Here is a 22,621-nt window from a genome sequence, read left to right as displayed (position 1 = left end):
GTAAGACCTGACCTCGAACCCTCATTCCCTCTACCTCTGGTAAGACCTGACCTCTAACCCCTGACCTCTACCTCTGGTAAGACCTGACCTCTAACCCCTGACCTCTACCTCTGGTAAGACTTGACCTCTAACCCCTGACCTCTACCTCTGGTAAGACCTGACCTCTAACCCCTGACCTCTACCTCTGGTAAGACCTGACCTCTAACCCTCATTCCCTCTACCTCTGGTAAGACCTGACCTCTAACCCTCATTCCCTCTACCTCTGGTAAGACCTGACCTCTAACCCTCATTCCCTCTACCTCTGGTAAGACCTGACCTCTACCTCTGGTAAGACCTGACCTCTAACCCTCATTCCCTCTACCTCTGGTAAGACCTGACCTCTAACCCCTGACCTCTACCTCTGGTAAGACCTGACCTCTACCTCTGGTAAGACCTGACCTCTAACCCTCATTCCCTCTACCTCTGGTAAGACCTGACCTCTAACCCCTGACCTCTACCTCTGGTAAGACCTGACCTCGAACCCTCATTCCCTCTACCTCTGGTAAGACCTGACCTCTAACCCTCATTCCCTCTACCTCTGGTAAGACCTGACCTCGAACCCTCTACCTCTGGTAAGACCTGACCTCTAACCCCTGACCTCTACCTCTGGTAAGACTTGACCTCTAACCCCTGACCTCTACCTCTGGTAAGACCTGACCTCTAACCCCTGACCTCTACCTCTGGTAAGACCTGACCTCTAACCCTCATTCCCTCTACCTCTGGTAAGACCTGACCTCTAACCCTCATTCCCTCTACCTCTGGTAAGACCTGACCTCTAACCCTCATTCCCTCTACCTCTGGTAAGACCTGACCTCTACCTCTGGTAAGACCTGACCTCTAACCCTCATTCCCTCTACCTCTGGTAAGACCTGACCTCTAACCCCTGACCTCTACCTCTGGTAAGACCTGACCTCTACCTCTGGTAAGACCTGACCTCTAACCCTCATTCCCTCTACCTCTGGTAAGACCTGACCTCTAACCCCTGACCTCTACCTCTGGTAAGACCTGACCTCTAACCCCTGACCTCTACCTCTGGTAAGACCTGACCTCTACCTCTGGTAAGACCTGACCTCTAACCCTCATTCCCTCTACCTCTGGTAAGACCTGACCTCTAACCCTCATTCCCTCTACCTCTGGTAAGACCTGACCTCTAACCCCTGACCTCTACCTCTGGTAAGACCTGACCTCGAACCCTCATTCCCTCTACCTCTGGTAAGACCTGACCTCTAACCCTCATTCCCTCTACCTCTGGTAAGACCTGACCTCTAACCCCTGACCTCTACCTCTGGTAAGACCTGACCTCTAACCCCTGACCTCTACCTCTGGTAAGACCTGACCTCTACCTCTGGTAAGACCTGACCTCTAACCCCTGACCTCTACCTCTGGTAAGACCTGACCTCTAACCCTCATTCCCTCTACCTCTGGTAAGACCTGACCTCTAACCCTCATTCCCTCTACCTCTGGTAAGACCTGACCTCTAACCCTCATTCCCTCTACCTCTGGTAAGACCTGACCTCTAACCCTCATTCCCTCTACCTCTGGTAAGACCTGACCTCGAACCCTCTACCTATGGTAAGACCTGACCTCTACCTCTGGTAAGACCTGACCTCTAACCCTCATTCCCTCTGCCTCTGGTAAGACCTGACCTCGAACCCTCATTCCCTCTACCTCTGGTAAGACCTGACCTCGAACCCTCTACCTATGGTAAGACCTGACCTCTACCTCTGGTAAGACCTGACCTCTAACCCTCATTCCCTCTACCTCTGGTAAGACCTGACCTCTAACCCTCATTCCCTCTGCCTCTGGTAAGACCTGACCTCTAACCCTCATGCCCTCTACCTCTGGTAAGACCTGACCTCGAACCCTCTACCTATGGTAAGACCTGACCTCGAACCCTCTACCTATGGTAAGACCTGACCCCTAGACCCATTAACCCTAACCCTGTGTGTGTGTATGTGTGTGTGTAGGTTCACCAGTGGTCTAGTGTTTGGGTTGGTGTCTATGTGTGGTTCGGTGCTGCTCCTCTGCCTTAACCCTGTGTGTGTGTGTGTGTGTGTGTAGGTTCACCAGTGGTGTAGTGTTTGGGTTGGTGTCTATGTGTGGTTCGGTGCTGCTGCTGATTAGAACACTGCAGCAGACTGTCCATCAGATGACATCAGACCACCCTCAGGGAGCCAATCAACAGACACTACAGGTGGTGGTACGTACAGAGAACATCTGTCTGTCTGTCTGTCTCTCTCTCTGTCTCTGTCTCTGTCTCTGTCTCTGTGTGTGTGTGTACTCACTGCGGTGTGTGTGTGCAGGTCCCAGGTGTAAACCTGCCAGTCAGTCAGCTGGCCTACTTCTTCTCTGCTCTGCTGGTCAGTGGGGTCATACACGAACTGGGCCATGCCGTGGCAGCAATAAGGTAAGATACACATACATACACTAACTGGGCCATGCTGTGACTGAACTGAGACACTAACTGGACCACGCTGTGACTGAACTGAGACACTAACTGGACCATGCTGTGACTGAACTGCGCTGAGACACTAACTGGGCCATGCTGTGACTGAACTGCGCTGAGACACTAACTGGGCCATGCTGTGACTGAACTGCGCTGAGACACTAACTGGGCCATGCTGTGACTGAACTGAGACACTAACTGGACCACGCTGTGACTGAACTGAGACACTAACTGGACCATGCTGTGACTGAACTGCGCTGAGACACTAACTGGGCCATGCTGTGACTGAACTGCGCTGAGACACTAACTGGGCCATGCTGTGACTGAACTGAGACACTAACTGGGCCATGCTTTGGCTGAACTGAATAGCGACACTAACTGGGCCATGCTGTGACTGAACTGAGACACTAACTGGGCCATGATGTGACTGAACTGAGACACTAACTGGGCCATGCTGTGACTGAACTGAGACACTAACTGGGCCATGCTGTGACAGAACTGAGATACTAACTGAGCAATGCTGTGACTTAACTGAGACACTAACTGGGCCATGCTGTGACTGAACTGAGATACTAACTGGGCCATGCTGTGGCTGAACTGAGACACTAACTGGGCCATGCTGTGACTGAACTGAACTGAGACAGACACTAACTGGACCATGCTGTGACTGAACTGAGACAGAGACACTAACTAGACCATGCTGTGACTGAACTGAGACACTAATTGGGCCATGCTGTGACTGAACTGAGACACTAATTGGGCCATGCTGTGACTGAACTGAGACACTAACTGGGCCATGCTGTGACTGAACTGAGACACTAACTGGGCCATGCTGTGACTGAACTGAGACACTAACTGGGCCATGCTGTGACTGAACTGAGACACTAACTGGGCCATGCTGTGACTGAACTGAGACACTAACTGGGCCATGCTGTGGCTGAACTGAGACACTAACTGGGCCATGCTGTGGCTGAACTGAACTGAGACACTAACTGGGCTATGCTGTGACTGAACTGAGACACTAACTGGACCATGCTGTGACTGAACTGAGACACTAATTGGGCCATGCTGTGGCTGAACTGAACTGAGACACTAACTGGGCCATACTGTGACTGAACTGAGACACTAACTGGGCCATGCTGTGACTGAACTGAGACACTAACTGGGCCATGCTGTGACTGAACTGAGACAGAGACAATAACTGGACCATGCTGTGACTGAACTGAGACACTAACTGGGCCATGCTGTGACTGAACTGAGACAGAGACACTAATTGGGCCATGCTGTGGCTGAACTGAGACAGAGACACTAACTGGGCCATGCTGTGGCTGAAATGAACTGAGTCACTAACTGGGCCATGCTGTGACTGAACTTAACTGAGACACTAACTGGACCATACTGTGGCTGAACTGAGACACTAACTGGGCCATGCTGTGACTGAACTGAGACACTAACTGGGCCATGCTGTGACTGAACTGAGACACTAACTGGGCCATGCTGTGACTGAACTGAGACACTAACAGGGCCATGCTTTGGCTGAACTGAATAGCGACACTAACTGGGCCATTCTGTGGCTGAACTGAGACACTAACTGGACCATGCTGTGGCTGAACTGAGACACTAACTGGGCCATGCTGTGACTGAACTGAGATACTAACTGGGCCATGCTGTGACTGAACTGAGACAGAGACACTAACTGGGCCATGCTGTGGCTGAACTGAGACACTAACTGGACCATGCTGTGACTGAACTGAGACACTAACTGGGCCATGCTTTGGCTGAACTGAATAGCGACACTAACTGGGCCATTCTATGGCTGAACTGAGACACTAACTGGGCCATGCTGTGGCTGAACTGAGACACTAACTCGGCCATGCTGTGACTGAACTGAGACACTAACTGGGCCATGCTGTGACTGAACTGAGACACTAACTGGGCCATGCTGTGACTGAACTGAGACAGAGACAATAACTGGACCATGCTGTGACTGAACTGAGACACTAATTGGGCCATGCTGTGACTGAACTGAGACACTAATTGGGCCATGCTGTGACTGAACTGAGACACTAACTGGGCCATGCTGTGGCTGAACTGAGACAGAGACACTAACTGGGCCATGCTGTGGCTGAAATGAACTGAGTCACTAACTGGGCCATGCTGTGACTGAACTTAACTGAGACACTAACTGGACCATGCTGTGGCTGAACTGAGACACTAACTGGGCCATGCTGTGACTGAACTGAGACACTAACAGGGCCATGCTTTGGCTGAACTGAATAGCGACACTAACTGGGCCATTCTGTGGCTGAACTGAGACACTAACTGGACCATGCTGTGGCTGAACTGAGACACTAACTGGGCCATGCTGTGACTGAACTGAGACACTAACTGGGCAATGCTGTGACTGAACTGAGATACTAACTGGGCCATGCTGTGACTGAACTGAGACAGAGACACTAACTGGGCCATGCTGTGGCTGAACTGAGACACTAACTGGACCATGCTGTGACTGAACTGAGACACTAACTGGGCCATGCTTTGGCTGAACTGAATAGCGACACTAACTGGGCCATTCTATGGCTGAACTGAGACACTAACTGGGCCATGCTGTGGCTGAACTGAGACACTAACTCGGCCATGCTGTGACTGAACTGAGACACTAACTGGGCCATGCTGTGACTGAACTGAGACACTAACTGGGCCATGCTGTGGCTGAACTGAGACAGAGACACTAACTGGGCCATGCTGTGACTGAACTGAGACACTAACTGGGCCATGCTTTGGCTGAACTGAATAGCGACACTAACTGGGCCATTCTGTGGCTGAACTGAGACACTAACTGGGCCAGGCTGTGGCTGAACTGAGACACTAACTGGGCCATGCTGTGACTGAACTGAGACACTAACTGGGCCATGCTGTGACTGAACTGAGACAGAGACACTATCTGGGCCATGCTGTGACTGAACTGAGACACTAATTGGGCCATGCTGTGACTGAACTGAGACACTAACTGGGCCATGCTGTGGCTGAACTGAGACAGAGACACTAACTGGACCATGCTGTGACTGAACTGAGACACTAACTGGGCCATGCTGTGGCTGAACTGAGACACTAACTGGGCCATGCTGTGGCTGAACTGAGACAGAGACACTAACTGGGCCATGCTGTGACTGAACTGAGACACTAACTGGGCCATGCTGTGACTGAACTGAGACACTAACTGGGCCATGCTGTGACTGAACTGAGACAGAGACACTAACTGGGCCATGCTGTGGCTGAACTGAGACACTAACTGGGCCATGCTGTGACTGAACTGAGACAATAACTGGGCCATGCTGTGACTGAACTGAGACAGAGACACTAACTGGGCCATGCTGTGGCTGAACTGAGACACTAACTGGGCCATTATGTGGGTGAACTGAGATACTAACTGGGCCATGCTGTGGCTGAACTGAATAGCGACACTAACTGGGGCATTCTGTGGCTGAACTGAGACAGAGACACTAACTGGGCCATGCTGTGACTGAACTGAGACACTAGCTGGGCCATTCTGTGACTGAACTGAGACACTAACTGGGTCATGCTGTGACTGAACTGAGATACTAACTGGGCCATGCTGTGACTGAACTGAGACACTAACTGGGCCATGCTGTGACTGAACTGAGACACTAACTGGGCCATGCTGTGGCTGAACTGAGACACTAAATGGGCCATGATGTGGCTGAACTGAGACACTAACTGGGCCATGCTGTGACTGAACTGAGACACTAACTGGACCATGCTGTGGCTGAACTGAGACACTAACTGGGCCATGCTGTGACTGAACTGAGACACTAACTGGGCCATGCTGTGGCTGAAATGAGACACTAACTGGGCCATGCTGTGGCTGAACTGAGACACTAACTGGGCCATGCTGTGACTGAACTGAGACACTAACAGGGCCATGCTTTGGCTGAACTGAATAGCGACACTAACTGGGCCATTCTGTGGCTGAACTGAGACACTAACTGGACCATGCTGTGGCTGAACTGAGACACTAACTGGGCCATGCTGTGACTGAACTGAGACACTAACTGGGCAATGCTGTGACTGAACTGAGATACTAACTGGGCCATGCTGTGGCTGAACTGAGACAGAGACACTAACTGGGCCATGCTGTGGCTGAACTGAGACACTAACTGGGCCATGCTGTGACTGAACTGAGACACTAACTGGGCCATGCTTTGGCTGAACTGAATAGCGACACTAACTGGGCCATTCTATGGCTGAACTGAGACACTAACTGGGCCATGCTGTGGCTGAACTGAGACACTAACTGGGCCATGCTGTGACTGAACTGAGACACTAACTGGGCCATGCTGTGACTGAACTGAGACACTAACTGGGCCATGCTGTGACTGAACTGAGACAGAGACACTAACTGGGCCATGCTGTGGCTGAACTGAGACACTAACTGGGCCATGCTGTGACTGAACTGAGACACTAACTGGGCCATGCTGTGACTGAACTGAGACACTAACTCGGCCATGCTGTGACTGAACTGAGACACGAACTGGGCCATGCTTTGGCTGAACTGAATAGCGACACTAACTGGGCCATTCTGTGGCTGAACTGAGACACTAACTGGGCCATGCTGTGGCTGAACTGAGACACTAACTGGGCCATGCTGTGACTGAACTGAGACACTAACTGGGCCATGCTGTGACTGAACTGAGACAGAGACACTATCTGGGCCATGCTGTGACTGAACTGAGACACTAATTGGGCCATGCTGTGACTGAACTGAGACACTAACTGGGCCATGCTGTGGCTGAACTGAGACAGAGACACTAACTGGACCATGCTGTGACTGAACTGAGACACTAACTGGGCCATGCTGTGGCTGAACTGAGACACTAACTGGGCCATGCTGTGACTGAACTGAGACACTAACTGGGCCATGCTGTGACTGAACTGAGACACTAACTGGGCCATGCTGTGACTGAACTGAGACAGAGACACTAACTGGGCCATGCTGTGGCTGAACTGAGACACTAACTGGGCCATGCTGTGACTGAACTGAGACACTAACTGGGCCATGCTGTGACTGAACTGAGACAGAGACACTAACTGGGCCATGCTGTGGCTGAACTGAGACACTAACTGGGCCATTATGTGGGTGAACTGAGATACTAACTGGGCCATGCTGTGGCTGAACTGAATAGCGACACTAACTGGGGCATTCTGTGGCTGAACTGAGACACTAGCTGGGCCATTCTGTGACTGAACTGAGACACTAACTGGGTCATGCTGTGACTGAACTGAGATACTAACTGGGCCATGCTGTGACTGAACTGAGACACTAACTGGGCCATGCTGTGACTGAACTGAGACACTAACTGGGCCATGCTGTGGCTGAACTGAGACACTAAATGGGCCATGATGTGGTTGAACTGAGACACTAACTGGGCCATGCTGTGACTGAACTGAGACAGAGACACTAACTGGGCCATGCTGTGGCTGAACTGAGACACTAACTGGGCCATGCTGTGACTGAACTGAGACACTAACTGGGCCATGCTGTGACTGAACTGAGACAGAGACACTAACTGGGCCATGCTGTGGCTGAACTGAGACACTAACTGGGCCATTATGTGGGTGAACTGAGATACTAACTGGGCCATGCTGTGGCTGAACTGAATAGCGACACTAACTGGGGCATTCTGTGGCTGAACTGAGACACTAGCTGGGCCATTCTGTGACTGAACTGAGACACTAACTGGGTCATGCTGTGACTGAACTGAGATACTAACTGGGCCATGCTGTGACTGAACTGAGACACTAACTGGGCCATGCTGTGACTGAACTGAGACACTAACTGGGCCATGCTGTGGCTGAACTGAGACACTAAATGGGCCATGATGTGGTTGAACTGAGACACTAACTGGGCCATGCTGTGGCTGAACTGAACTGAGACAGAGACACTAACTGGGCCATGCTTTGGCTGAACTGAGACACTAACTGGGCCATGCTGTGGCTGAACTGAGACACTAACTGGGCCATGCTGTGGCTGAACTGAGTCACTAACTGGGCCATGCTGTGACTGAACTGAGACACTAACTGGGCCATGCTGTGGCTGAACTGAGACACTAACTGGGCCATGCTGTGGCTGAACTGAGACACTAACTGGGCCATGCTGTGACTGAACTGAGACACTAACTGGGCCATGCTGTGACTGAACTGAGACACTAACTGGGCCGTGCTGTGGCTGAACTGAGACACTAACTGGGCCATGCTGTGACTGAACTGAGACACTAACTGGGCCATGCTGTGGCTGAACTGAGACACTAACTGGGCCATGCTGTGGCTGAACTGAGACACTAACTGGGCCATGCTGTGGCTGAACTGAGACACTAACTGGGCCATGCTGTGGCTGAACTGAGACACTAACTGGGCCATGCTGTGACTGAACTGAGACAGAGACACTAACTGGGCCATGCTGTGGCTGAATTGAGACACTAACTGGGCCATGCTGTGACTGAACTGAACTGAGACAGAGACACTAAATGGGCCATGCTGTGGCTGAACTGAGACACTAACTGGGCCATGCTGTGACTGAACTGAGACACTAACTGGGCCATGATGTGGCTGAACTGAGACACTAACTGGGCCATGCTGTGGCTGAACTGAGACACTAACTGGGCCATGCTGTGACTGAACTGAGACACTAACTGGGCCATGATGTGGCTGAACTGAGACACTAACTGGGCCATGCTGTGGCTGAACTGAGACACTAACTGGGCCATGCTGTGACTGAACTGAGACACTAACTGGGCCATGATGTGGCTGAACTGAGACACTAACTGGGCCATGCTGTGGCTGAACTGAGACACTAACTGGGCCATGCTGTGACTGAACTGAGACACTAACTGAGCCATGATGTGGCTGAACTGAGACACTAACTGGGCCATGCTGTGACTGAACTGAGACACTAAATGGGCCATGATGTGGCTGAACTGAGACACTAACTGGGCCATGCTGTGGCTGAACTGAGACACTAACTGGGCCATGCTGTGACTGAACTGAGACACTAACTGGGCCATGCTGTGACTGAACTGAGACACTAACTGGGCCATGGTGTGGCTGAACTGAGACACTAACTGGGCCATGCTGTGGCTGAACTGAGACACTAACTGGGCCATGCTGTGACTGAACTGAGACACTAACTGGGCCATGCTGTGGCTGAAATGAGACAGAGACACTAACTGGGCCATGCTGTGGCTGAACTGAGACACTAACTGGGCCATGCTGTGACTGAACTGAGACAGAGACACTAACTGGGCCATGCTGTGACTGAACTGAGACACTAACTGGGCCATGCTGTGACTGAACTGAGACACTAACTGGGCCATGCTGTGACTGAACTGAGACACTAACTGGGCCATGCTGTGACTGAACTGAGACACTAACTGGGCCATGCTGTGGCTTAACTGAGACACTAACTGGGCCATGCTGGGGCTGAACTGAGACACTAACTGGGCCATGCTGTGACTGAACTGAGACACGAACTGGGCCATGCTGTGACTGAACTGAGACACTAACTGGGCCATGCTGTGACTGAACTGAGACACTAACTGGACCATGCTGTGACTGAACTGAACTGAGACACTAACTGGGCCATGCTGTGACTGAACTGAGACACTAACTGGACCATGCTGTGACTGAACTGAGACACTAACTGGACCATGCTGTGGCTGAACTGAGACACTAACTGGGCCATGCTGTGGCTGAACTGAGACACTAACTGGGCCATGCTGTGGCTGAACTGAGACACTAACTGGGCCATGCTGTGGCTGAACTGAGACACTAACTGGGCCATGCTGTGGCTGAACTGAGACACTAACTGGGCCATTCTGTGACTGAACTGAGACAGAGACACTAACTGGGCCATGCTGTGACTGAACTGAGACACTAACTGGGCCATGCTGTGACTGAACTGAGACACTAACTGGGCCATGCTGTGACTGAACTGAGATACTAACTGGGCCATGCTGTGACTGAACTGAGACACTAACTGGGCCATGCTGTGGCTGAACTGAGACAGAGACACTAACTGGGCCATGCTGTGACTGAACTGAGACACTAACTGGGCCATGCTGTGACTGAACTGAGACACTAACTGGGCCATGCTGTGACTGAACTGAGACACTAACTGGGCCATGCTGTGACTGAACTGAGACACTAACTGGGCCATGCTTTGACTGAACTGAGACACTAACTGGGCCATGATGTGGCTGAACTGAGACACTAACTGGGCCATGCTGTGACTGAACTGAGACACTAACTGGGCCATGCTGTGACTGAACTGAGACACTAACTGGGCCATGCTGTGGCTGAACTGAGATACTAACTGGGCCATGCTGTGGCTGAACTGAGACACTAACTGGGCCATGCTGTGGCTGAACTGAGACACTAACTGGGCTATGCTGTGACTGAACTGAGATACTAACTGGGCCATGCTGTGACTGAACTGAACTGAGACAGAGACACTAACTGGGCCATGCTGTGACTGAACTGAGATACTTACTGGGCCATGCTGTGGCTGAACTGAGACACTAACTGGGCCATGCTGTGGCTGAACTGAGACACTAACTGGGCCATGCTGTGACTGAACTGAGACACTAACTGGGCCATGCTGTGGCTGAACTGAGACACTAACTGGGCCATGCTGTGACTGAACTGAGACAGAGACACTAACTGGGCCATGCTGTGACTGAACTGAGACACTAACTGGGCCATGCTGTGACTGAACTGAGACACTAACTGGGCCATGCTGTGACTGAACTGAGACACTAACTGGGCCATGCTGTGACTGAACTGAGACACTAACTGGGCCATGCTGTGACTGAACTGAGATACTAACTGGGCCATGCTGTGACTGGACTGAGACACTAACTGGGCCATGCTGTGGCTGAACTGAGACAGAGACACTAACTGGGCCATGCTGTGACTGAACTGAGACACTAACTGGGCCATGCTGTGACTGAACTGAGACACTAACTGGGCCATGCTGTGACTGAACTGAGACACTAACTGGGCCATGCTGTGACTGAACTGAGACACTAACTCGGCCATGATGTGGCTGAACTGAGACACTAACTGGGCCATGCTGTGACTGAACTGAGACACTAACTGGGCCATGCTCTGACTGAACTGAGACACTAACTGGGCCATGCTGTGGCTGAACTGAGATACTCACTGGGCCATGCTGTGGCTGAACTGAGACACTAACTGGGCCATGCTGTGGCTGAACTGAGACACTAACTGGGCCATGCTGTGACTGAACTGAGATACTAACTGGGCCATGCTGTGACTGAACTGAACTGAGACAGAGACACTAACTGGGCCATGCTGTGACTGAACTGAGACACTTACTGGGCCATGCTGTGGCTGAACTGAGACACTAACTGGGCCATGCTGTGACTGAACTGAGACACTAACTGGGCCATGCTGTGACTGAACTGAGACACTAACTGGACCATGCTGTGACTGAACTGAGACACTAACTGGACCATGCTGTGACTGAACTGAGACACTAACTGGGCCATGCTGTGGCTGAACTGAGACACTAACTGGGCCATGCTGTGACTGAACTGAGACACTAACTGGGCCATGCTGTGACTGAACTGAGACACTAACTGGGCCATGCTGTGACTGAACAGAGACACTAACTGGGCCATGCTGTGACTGAACTGAGACACTAACTGGGCCATGCTGTGACTGAACTGAGATACTAACTGGGCCATGCTGTGACTGAACTGAGACACTAACTGGGCCATGCTGTTGCTGAACTGAGACAGAGACACTAACTGGGCCATGCTGTGACTGAACTGAGACACTAACTGGGCCATGCTGTGACTGAACTGAGACACTAACTGGGCCATGCTGTGACTGAACTGAGACACTAACTGGGCCATGCTGTGGCTGAACTGAGACACTAACTGGGCCATGCTGTGACTTAACTGAGACACTAACTGGGCCATGCTGTGGCTGAACTGAGATACTAACTGGGCCATGCTGTGGCTGAACTGAGATACTAACTGGGCCATGCTGTGACTGAACTGAGACACTAACTGGGCCATGCTGTTGCTGAACTGAGACAGAGACACTAACTGGGCCATGCTGTGACTGAACTGAGACACTAACTGGGCCATGCTGTGACTGAACTGAGACACTAACTGGGCCATGCTGTGACTGAACTGAGACACTAACTGGGCCATGCTGTGGCTGAACTGAGACACTAACTGGGCCATGCTGTGACTTAACTGAGACACTAACTGGGCCATGCTGTGGCTGAACTGAGACACTAACTGGGCCATGCTGTGGCTGAACTGAGACACTAACTGGGCCATGCTGTGACTGAACTGAGATACTAACTGGGCCATGCTGTGACTGAACTGAACTGAGACAGAGACACTAACTGGGCCATGCTGTGACTGAACTGAGACACTTACTGGGCCATGCTGTGGCTGAACTGAGACACTAACTGGGCCATGCTGTGACTGAACTGAGACACTAACTGGGCCATGCTGTGACTGAACTGAGACACTAACTGGACCATGCTGTGACTGAACTGAGACACTAACTGGACCATGCTGTGACTGAACTGAGACACTAACTGGGCCATGCTGTGGCTGAACTGAGACACTAACTGGGCCATGCTGTGACTGAACTGAGACACTAACTGGGCCATGCTGTGACTTAACTGAGACACTAACTGGGCCATGCTGTGGCTGAACTGAGACACTAACTGGGCCATGCTGTGGCTGAACTGAGACACTAACTGGGCCATGCTGTGACTGAACTGAGATACTAACTGGGCCATGCTGTGACTGAACTGAGACACTAACTGGGCCATGCTGTTGCTGAACTGAGACAGAGACACTAACTGGGCCATGCTGTGACTGAACTGAGACACTAACTGGGCCATGCTGTGACTGAACTGAGACACTAACTGGGCCATGCTGTGACTGAACTGAGACACTAACTGGGCCATGCTGTGGCTGAACTGAGACACTAACTGGGCCATGCTGTGACTTAACTGAGACACTAACTGGGCCATGCTGTGGCTGAACTGAGACACTAACTGGGCCATGCTGTGGCTGAACTGAGACACTAACTGGGCCATGCTGTGACTGAACTGAGATACTAACTGGGCCATGCTGTGACTGAACTGAACTGAGACAGAGACACTAACTGGGCCATGCTGTGACTGAACTGAGACACTTACTGGGCCATGCTGTGGCTGAACTGAGACACTAACTGGGCCATGCTGTGACTGAACTGAGACACTAACTGGGCCATGCTGTGACTGAACTGAGACACTAACTGGACCATGCTGTGACTGAACTGAGACACTAACTGGACCATGCTGTGACTGAACTGAGACACTAACTGGGCCATGCTGTGACTGAACTGAGACAGAGACACTAACTGGGCCATGCTGTGGCTGAACTGAGACACTAACTGGGCCATGCTTTGACTGAACTGAGACACTAACTGGGCCATGCTGTGGCTTAACTGAATAGCGACACTAACTGGGCCATTCTGTGGCTGAACTGAGACACTAACTGGGCCATGCTGTGACTGAACTGAGACACTAACTGGGCCATGCTGTGACTGAACTGAGACACTAACTGGGCCATGCTGTGACTGAACTGAGATACTAACTGGGCCATGCTGTGACTGAACTGAGACACTAACTGGGCCATGCTGTGGCTGAACTGAGACAGAGACACTAACTGGGCCATGCTGTGACTGAACTGAGACACTAACTGGGCCATGCTGTGACTGAACTGAGACACTAACTGGGCCATGCTGTGACTGAACTGAGACACTAACTGGGCCATGCTGTGGCTGAACTGAGACACTAACTGGGCCATGCTGTGACTGAACTGAGACACTAACTGGGCCATGCTGTGACTGAACTGAGACAGAGACACTAACTGGGCCATGCTGTGGCTGAACTGAGACACTAACTGGGCCATGCTGTGACTGAACTGAGACACTAACTGGGCCATGCTGTGGCTGAACTGAATAGCGACACTAACTGGGCCATTCTGTGACTGAACTGAGACACTAACTTGGCCATGATGTGGCTGAACTGAGACTAACTGGGCCATGCTGTGACTGAACTGAGACACTAACTGGGCCATGCTGTGACTGAACTGAGACACTAACTGGGCCATGCTGTGACTGAACTGAGATACTAAATGGGCCATGATGTGGCTGAACTGAGACACTAACTGGGCCATGCTGTGACTGAACTGAGATACTAACTGGGCCATGCTGTGACTGAACTGAGATACTAACTGGGCCATGCTGTGACTGAACTGAGATACTAACTGGACCATGCTGTGACTGAACTGAGATACTAACTGGGCCATGCTGTGACTGAACTGAGATACTAACCGGGCCATGCTGTGACTGAACTGAACTGAGACAGAGACACTAATCTTTAGATGTTGTACACAATAAATTTAGATTTTGTTGTAAATAACAAAATTCAACTTTAAAATAGAAAGTGTGTGTGTGTGTGTGTGTGTGTGTGTGTGTGTGTGTGTGTGTGTGTGTGTGTGTCCTCTCTCTCTCTGTGTGTGTGTGTGTGTGTGTGTGTGTGTCCTCTCTCTCTCTGTGTGTGTGTGTGTGTGTGTCCTCTCTCTCTGTGTGTGTGTGTGTGTCCTCTCTCTCTCTGTGTGTGTGTGTGTGTGTGTGTGTGTGTGTGTGTGTGTGTGTGTGTGTAGGGAGCAGGTGCGTGTGAATGGTTTCGGGGTGTTTCTGTTCGTGGTGTATCCTGGAGCTTTTGTAGATCTTTTCACCACACACCTCAACCTCATCTCCCCGGCCCAACAGCTACGCATCTTCTGTGCAGGTAAGATTCACACACACACAGAGAGAGAGGACACGCACACACACACACAGAGAGAGGACACACACACACACACACACACACACAGACACAGACACAGACACACACACACACACACACACACACACACACACACACACACACACAGACACAGACACACAACACACAGACACACACACACACACACACACACACACACACACACACACAGACACACAAACAGACAGACAGACAGACAGACAGACAGACAGACAGACAGACACACACACACACACACACACACACACACACACACACACACACACACACACACACACACACAGAGAAAGGGGAAACACGCGAAAGCGTGTGTACTTAGAAGTATTGGGGAGCCTCTAACCAGAACATCGTTGATGTTGATTCAACTCTGTTCGTCCACTCAGCAGGTGATCACTAAGACACCGCGGACGTCCACTGTTTTTAGTTGTCCGTCAGTGTCTCAGCTATAAAGCTGAACACTTTTTAACTAACCATCTTCAAACCTCTCCCTCTCTCCTATCTCTCCCCATCTCCCCCCTCCCTCCCCCTCTCTCTCTCTTCCCCCCCCGCCCTCCCCCCTCGCTCTCTCTTTCTCCCCCCTCTCTCTCTCTCTTTCTTCCCCCTCTCGCTCTCTCTTTCTCCCCCCTCTCGCTCCCGCCCCCCCCGTCCCTCCCCCTCTCCCTCCCCCCTCCCCCTCCCTCCCTCCCTTCCTCCTGCCCCCCTGTCCCTCCCCCTCTCTCCCTCCCTCTCTCCCCCTCCCCCTCTCCCTCCCCCCTCTCTCTCTCTTTCTCCCCCCTCTCGCTCTTCCTCCCCCTCCCCCCTCCCTTACTCCCCCTCCCCCCTCCCTTTCTCCCCCCCCCCCTCCCTTTCTCCCCTCCCCCCTCCCTCCCTCTCTCCCTCCCCCTCCCCCTCCCCCCTCTCTTTCTCTCTCTCTAGGGGTGTGGCATAACTTTGTGCTGTGTGTAGCAGCATTGTGTTTCCTCTTCCTGTTGCCTGTCTTACTGTTTCCTGTTTACTACACTGGGGCAGGAGCCCTGGTCACCGAGGTGGTGCAGGTTAGTGTGGGACAGTAGTGTGTGTTAAATCATGTGTTAAGAGCTGAATTAATTTTTTTACATTAATATGCACCACAGTTTCTAGCATAAATGTACACCACAGTTTATAACAATAATGTGCACCACAGTTTATAACAATAATGTGCACCACAGTTTATAACGTCAATATGCACCACAGTTTATAACAATAATGTGTACCACAGTTTATAACGTTAATGTGCACCACAGTTTATAACATTAATGTGCACCACAGTTTATAACAATAATGTGCACCACAGTTTATAACATTAATGTGCACCACAGTTTATAACGTCAATGTGCACCACAGTTTATAACAATAATGTGCACCACAGTTTATAACAATAATGTGCACCACAGTTTATAACGTCAATGTGCACCACAGTTTATAACAATAATGTGTACCACAGTTTATAACGTTAATGTGCACCACAGTTTATAACATTAATGTGCACCACAGTTTATAACAATAATGTGCACCACAGTTTATAACATTAATGTGCACCACAGTTTATAACGTCAATGTGCACCAAAGTTTATAACAATAATGTGCACCACAGTTTATAACAATAATGTGCACCACAGTTTATAACAATAATGTGCACCACAGTTTATAACGTCAATGTGCACCACAGTTTATAACGTCAATGTGCACCACAGTTTATAACGTTAATGTGCACCACAGTTTATAACGTCAATGTGCACCACAGTTTCTAACGTTAATGTGCACCACAGTTTATAACGTCAATGTGCACCACAGTTTATAACGTTAATGTGCACCACAGTTTATAACATTAATATGCACCACAGTTTCTAACAATAATGTGCACCACAGAGGTTAAGGTTAGGGTTTGTAAGTTAACTCTCTCTCTCTGTGTGTTTCTGTGTCAGGGCTCTCCTGCAGATGGTCCTAGAGGTCTGTCAATAGGTGACATGGTGACAGGGCTGGAGGATTGTGATGTCAGAACAGTAGAGGACTGGAACTCCTGTCTGACAATCCATACACAGACACCTCAGACTGGATACTGTGTCCCGACACACACCCTGCAACCCAGCTGGGCCCACGGTCGAGGTACACACACATACACAGACACCTCAGACTGGATACTGTGTCCCGACACACCCTGTAACCCAGCTGGGTATACACAGACACCAATGTTACTAATGCCTCTCTCTCCTCTTTCACTCTCCTCTCACTCTCTCTGTCGCTCTCCCTTCCTCTCTCTCACTCTCCTCTTCCTTTTTCTGTCTCTCTCCTCTCCTTCTCTCCCTGTAGTCTACAGGAGGTTGGATACTTCTATATAATGCTGCAGTAACAACAGTCTGACTGATCTCTCCCTGTAGTCTACAGGTTGGATACTTCTATATAATGCTGTAGTAACAACAGTCTGACTGATCTCTCCCTGTAGTCTACAGGAGGTTGGATACTTCTATAGAATGCTGCAGTAACAACAGTCTGACTGATCTCTCCCTGTAGTCTACAGGAGGTTGGATGCTTCTATAGAATGCTGCAGTAACAACAGTCTGACTGATCTCTCCCTGTAGTCTACAGGAGGTTGGATACTTCTATAGAATGCTGCAGTAACAACAGTCTGACTGATCTCTCCCTGTAGTCTACAGGAGGTTGGATGCTTCTATATAATGCTGTAGTAACAACAGTCTGACTGATCTCTCCCTGTAGTCTACAGGAGGTTGGATACTTCTAAATAATGCTGTAGTAACAACAGTCTGACTGATCTCTCCCTGTAGTCTACAGGAGGTTGGATGCTTCTATAGAATGCTGCAGTAACAACAGTCTGACTGATCTCTCCCTGTAGTCTACAGGAGGTTGGATACTTCTATAGAATGCTGCAGTAACAACAGTCTGACTGATCTCTACCTGTAGTCTACAGGAGGTTGGATACTTCTATAGAATGCTGCAGTAACAACAGTCTGACTGATCTCTCCCTGTAGTCTACAGGATGGATACTTCTATATAATGCTGTAGTAACAACAGTCTGACTGATCTCTCCCTGTAGTCTACAGGAGGTTGGATACTTCTATATAATGCTGCAGTAACAACAGTCTGACTGATCTCTCCCTGTAGTCTACAGGAGGTTGGATACTTCTATAGAATGCTGTAGTAACAACAGTCTGACTGATCTCTCCCTGTAGTCTACAGGAGGTTGGATACTTCTATAGAATGCTGTAGTAACAACAGTCTGACTGATCTCTCCCTGTAGTCTACAGGATGGATACTTCTATATAATGCTGTAGTAACAACAGTCTGACTGATCTCTCCCTGTAGTCTACAGGAGGTTGGATACTTCTATATAATGCTGTAGTAACAACAGTCTGACTGATCTCTCCCTGTAGTCTACAGGTTGGATACTTCTATATAATGCTGTAGTAACAACAGTCTGACTGATCTCTCCCTGTAGTCTACAGGAGGTTGGATACTTCTATAGAATGCTGTAGTAACAACAGTCTGACTGATCTCTCCCTGTAGTCTACAGGAGGTTGGATACTTCTATAGAATGCTGCAGCAACAACAGTCTGACTGATCTCTCCCTGTAGTCTACAGGAGGTTGGATACTTCTATATAATGCTGTAGTAACAACAGTCTGACTGATCTCTCCCTGTAGTCTACAGGATGGATACTTCTATAGAATGCTGTAGTAACAACAGTCTGACTGATCTCTCCCTGTAGTCTACAGGAGGTTGGATACTTCTATATAATGCTGCAGTAACAACAGTCTGACTGATCTCTCCCTGTAGTCTACAGGATGGATACTTCTATATAATGCTGTAGTAACAACAGTCTGACTGATCTCTCCCTGTAGTCTACAGGAGGTTGGATACTTCTATAGAATGCTGTAGTAACAACAGTCTGACTGATCTCTCCCTGTAGTCTACAGGAGGTTGGATACTTCTATATAATGCTGTAGTAACAACAGTCTGACTGATCTCTCCCTGTAGTCTACAGGAGGTTGGATACTTCTATAGAATGCTGCAGCAACAACAGTCTGACTGATCTCTCCCTGTAGTCTACAGGAGGTTGGATACTTCTATAGAATGCTGCAGCAACAACAGTCTGACTGATCTCTCCCTGTAGTCTACAGGAGGTTGGATACTTCTATAGAATGCTGCAGTAACAACAGTCTGACTGATCTCTCCCTGTAGTCTACAGGAGGTTGGATGCTTCTATATAATGCTGCAGTAACAACAGTCTGACTGATCTCTCCCTGTAGTCTACAGGTTGGATACTTCTATAGAATGCTGTAGTAACAACAGTCTGACTGATCTCTCCCTGTAGTCTACAGGAGGTTGGATACTTCTATATAATGCTGCAGTAACAACAGTCTGACTGATCTCTCCCTGTAGTCTACAGGAGGTTGGATACTTCTATATAATGCTGTAGTAACAACAGTCTGACTGATCTCTCCCTGTAGTCTACATGTTGGATACTTCTAAATAATGCTGCAGTATCAACAGTCTGACTGATCTCTCCCTGTAGTCTACAGGAGGTTGGATACTTCTAAATAATGCTGTAGTAACAACAGTCTGACTGATCTCTCCCTGTAGTCTACAGGAGGTTGGATGCTTCTATAGAATGCTGCAGTAACAACAGTCTGACTGATCTCTCCCTGTAGTCTACAGGAGGTTGGATACTTCTATAGAATGCTGTAGTAACAACAGTCTGACTGATCTCTCCCTGTAGTCTACAGGAGGTTGGATACTTCTATAGAATGCTGCAGCAACAACAGTCTGACTGATCTCTCCCTGTAGTCTACAGGAGGTTGGATACTTCTATATAATGCTGTAGTAACAACAGTCTGACTGATCTCTCCCTGTAGTCTACAGGATGGATACTTCTATAGAATGCTGTAGTAACAACAGTCTGACTGATCTCTCCCTGTAGTCTACAGGAGGTTGGATACTTCTATATAATGCTGCAGTAACAACAGTCTGACTGATCTCTCCCTGTAGTCTACAGGATGGATACTTCTATATAATGCTGTAGTAACAACAGTCTGACTGATCTCTCCCTGTAGTCTACAGGAGATTGGATACTTCTATAGAATGCTGTAGTAACAACAGTCTGACTGATCTCTCCCTGTAGTCTACAGGAGGTTGGATACTTCTATATAATGCTGTAGTAACAACAGTCTGACTGATCTCTCCCTGTAGTCTACAGGAGGTTGGATACTTCTAAATAATGCTGCAGCAACAACAGTCTGACTGATCTCTCCCTGTAGTCTACAGGAGGTTGGATACTTCTATAGAATGCTGCAGCAACAACAGTCTGACTGATCTCTCCCTGTAGTCTACAGGAGGTTGGATGCTTCTATATAATGCTGCAGTAACAACAGTCTGACTGATCTCTCCCTGTAGTCTACAGGAGGTTGGATACTTCTATAGAATGCTGCAGTAACAACAGTCTGACTGATCTCTCCCTGTAGTCTACAGGTTGGATACTTCTATAGAATGCTGCAGTAACAACAGTCTGACTGATCTCTCCCTGTAGTCTACAGGATGGATACTTCTATATAATGCTGTAGTAACAACAGTCTGACTGATCTCTCCCTGTAGTCTACAGGAGGTTGGATACTTCTATAGAATGCTGTAGTAACAACAGTCTGACTGATCTCTCCCTGTAGTCTACAGGAGGTTGGATGCTTCTATATAATGCTGCAGTAACATCAGTCTGACTGATCTCTCCCTGTAGTCTACAGGTTGGATACTTCTATAGAATGCTGTAGTAACAACAGTATGACTGATCTCTCCCTGTAGTCTACAGGAGGTTGGATACTTCTATATAATGCTGCAGTAACAACAGTCTGACTGATCTCTCCCTGTAGTCTACAGGAGGTTGGATACTTCTATATAATGCTGTAGTAACAACAGTCTGACTGATCTCTCCCTGTAGTCTACATGTTGGATACTTCTAAATAATGCTGCAGTAACAACAGTCTGACTGATCTCTCCCTGTAGTCTACAGGAGGTTGGATACTTCTAAATAATGCTGTAGTAACAACAGTCTGGCTGATCTCTCCCTGTAGTCTACAGGAGGTTGGATGCTTCTATAGAATGCTGCAGTAACAACAGTCTGACTGATCTCTCCCTGTAGTCTACAGGAGGTTGGATACTTCTATAGAATGCTGCAGTAACAACAGTCTGACTGATCTCTCCCTGTAGTCTACAGGATGGATACTTCTATATAATGCTGCAGTAACAACAGTCTGACTGATCTCTCCCTGTAGTCTACAGGATGGATACTTCTATATAATGCTGTAGTAACAACAGTCTGACTGATCTCTCCCTGTAGTCTACAGGAGGTTGGATACTTCTATATAATGCTGCAGTAACAACAGTCTGACTGATCTCTCCCTGTAGTCTACAGGATGGATACTTCTATATAATGCTGTAGTAACAACAGTCTGACTGATCTCTCCCTGTAGTCTACAGGAGGTTGGATACTTCTATAGAATGCTGTAGTAACAACAGTCTGACTGATCTCTCCCTGTAGTCTACAGGAGGTTGGATACTTCTATAGAATGCTGCAGCAACAACAGTCTGACTGATCTCTCCCTGTAGTCTACAGGAGGTTGGATACTTCTATATAATGCTGTAGTAACAACAGTCTGACTGATCTCTCCCTGTAGTCTACAGGATGGATACTTCTATAGAATGCTGTAGTAACAACAGTCTGACTGATCTCTCCCTGTAGTCTACAGGAGGTTGGATACTTCTATATAATGCTGCAGTAACAACAGTCTGACTGATCTCTCCCTGTAGTCTACAGGATGGATACTTCTATATAATGCTGTAGTAACAACAGTCTGACTGATCTCTCCCTGTAGTCTACAGGAGGTTGGATACTTCTATAGAATGCTGTAGTAACAACAGTCTGACTGATCTCTCCCTGTAGTCTACAGGAGGTTGGATACTTCTATATAATGCTGTAGTAACAACAGTCTGACTGATCTCTCCCTGTAGTCTACAGGAGGTTGGATACTTCTATAGAATGCTGCAGCAACAACAGTCTGACTGATCTCTCCCTGTAGTCTACAGGAGGTTGGATACTTCTATAGAATGCTGCAGCAACAACAGTCTGACTGATCTCTCCCTGTAGTCTACAGGAGGTTGGATGCTTCT

General features: G+C 49.1%; 1 protein-coding gene across 1 annotated transcript in view; it reads left to right on the top strand.

Moving 5' to 3' along the window:
* The window catches only part of LOC311100060 (membrane-bound transcription factor site-2 protease-like), a 117,452-nt gene that overhangs the window by 26,151 nt on the left and 68,680 nt on the right, over positions 1-22,621 (top strand). The window contains exons 3-7 of the mRNA XM_084140802.1: positions 2,101-2,239; positions 2,343-2,446; positions 15,268-15,395; positions 16,347-16,465; positions 17,375-17,555. Of these exons, the coding sequence (XP_083996928.1) occupies positions 2,101-2,239; positions 2,343-2,446; positions 15,268-15,395; positions 16,347-16,465; positions 17,375-17,555 (671 nt within the window). The remainder of the gene's footprint in view (positions 1-2,100; positions 2,240-2,342; positions 2,447-15,267; positions 15,396-16,346; positions 16,466-17,374; positions 17,556-22,621) is intronic.

Source organism: Coregonus lavaretus (assembly GCF_964263955.1).
Source record: "Coregonus lavaretus genome assembly, chromosome: 2".
Classification (NCBI taxonomy): Eukaryota; Metazoa; Chordata; class Actinopteri; order Salmoniformes; family Salmonidae; genus Coregonus; species Coregonus lavaretus.
The sequence above is the reverse complement of the archived record's forward strand: the minus strand, read 5'-3'. Positions and strand labels throughout refer to the sequence as shown.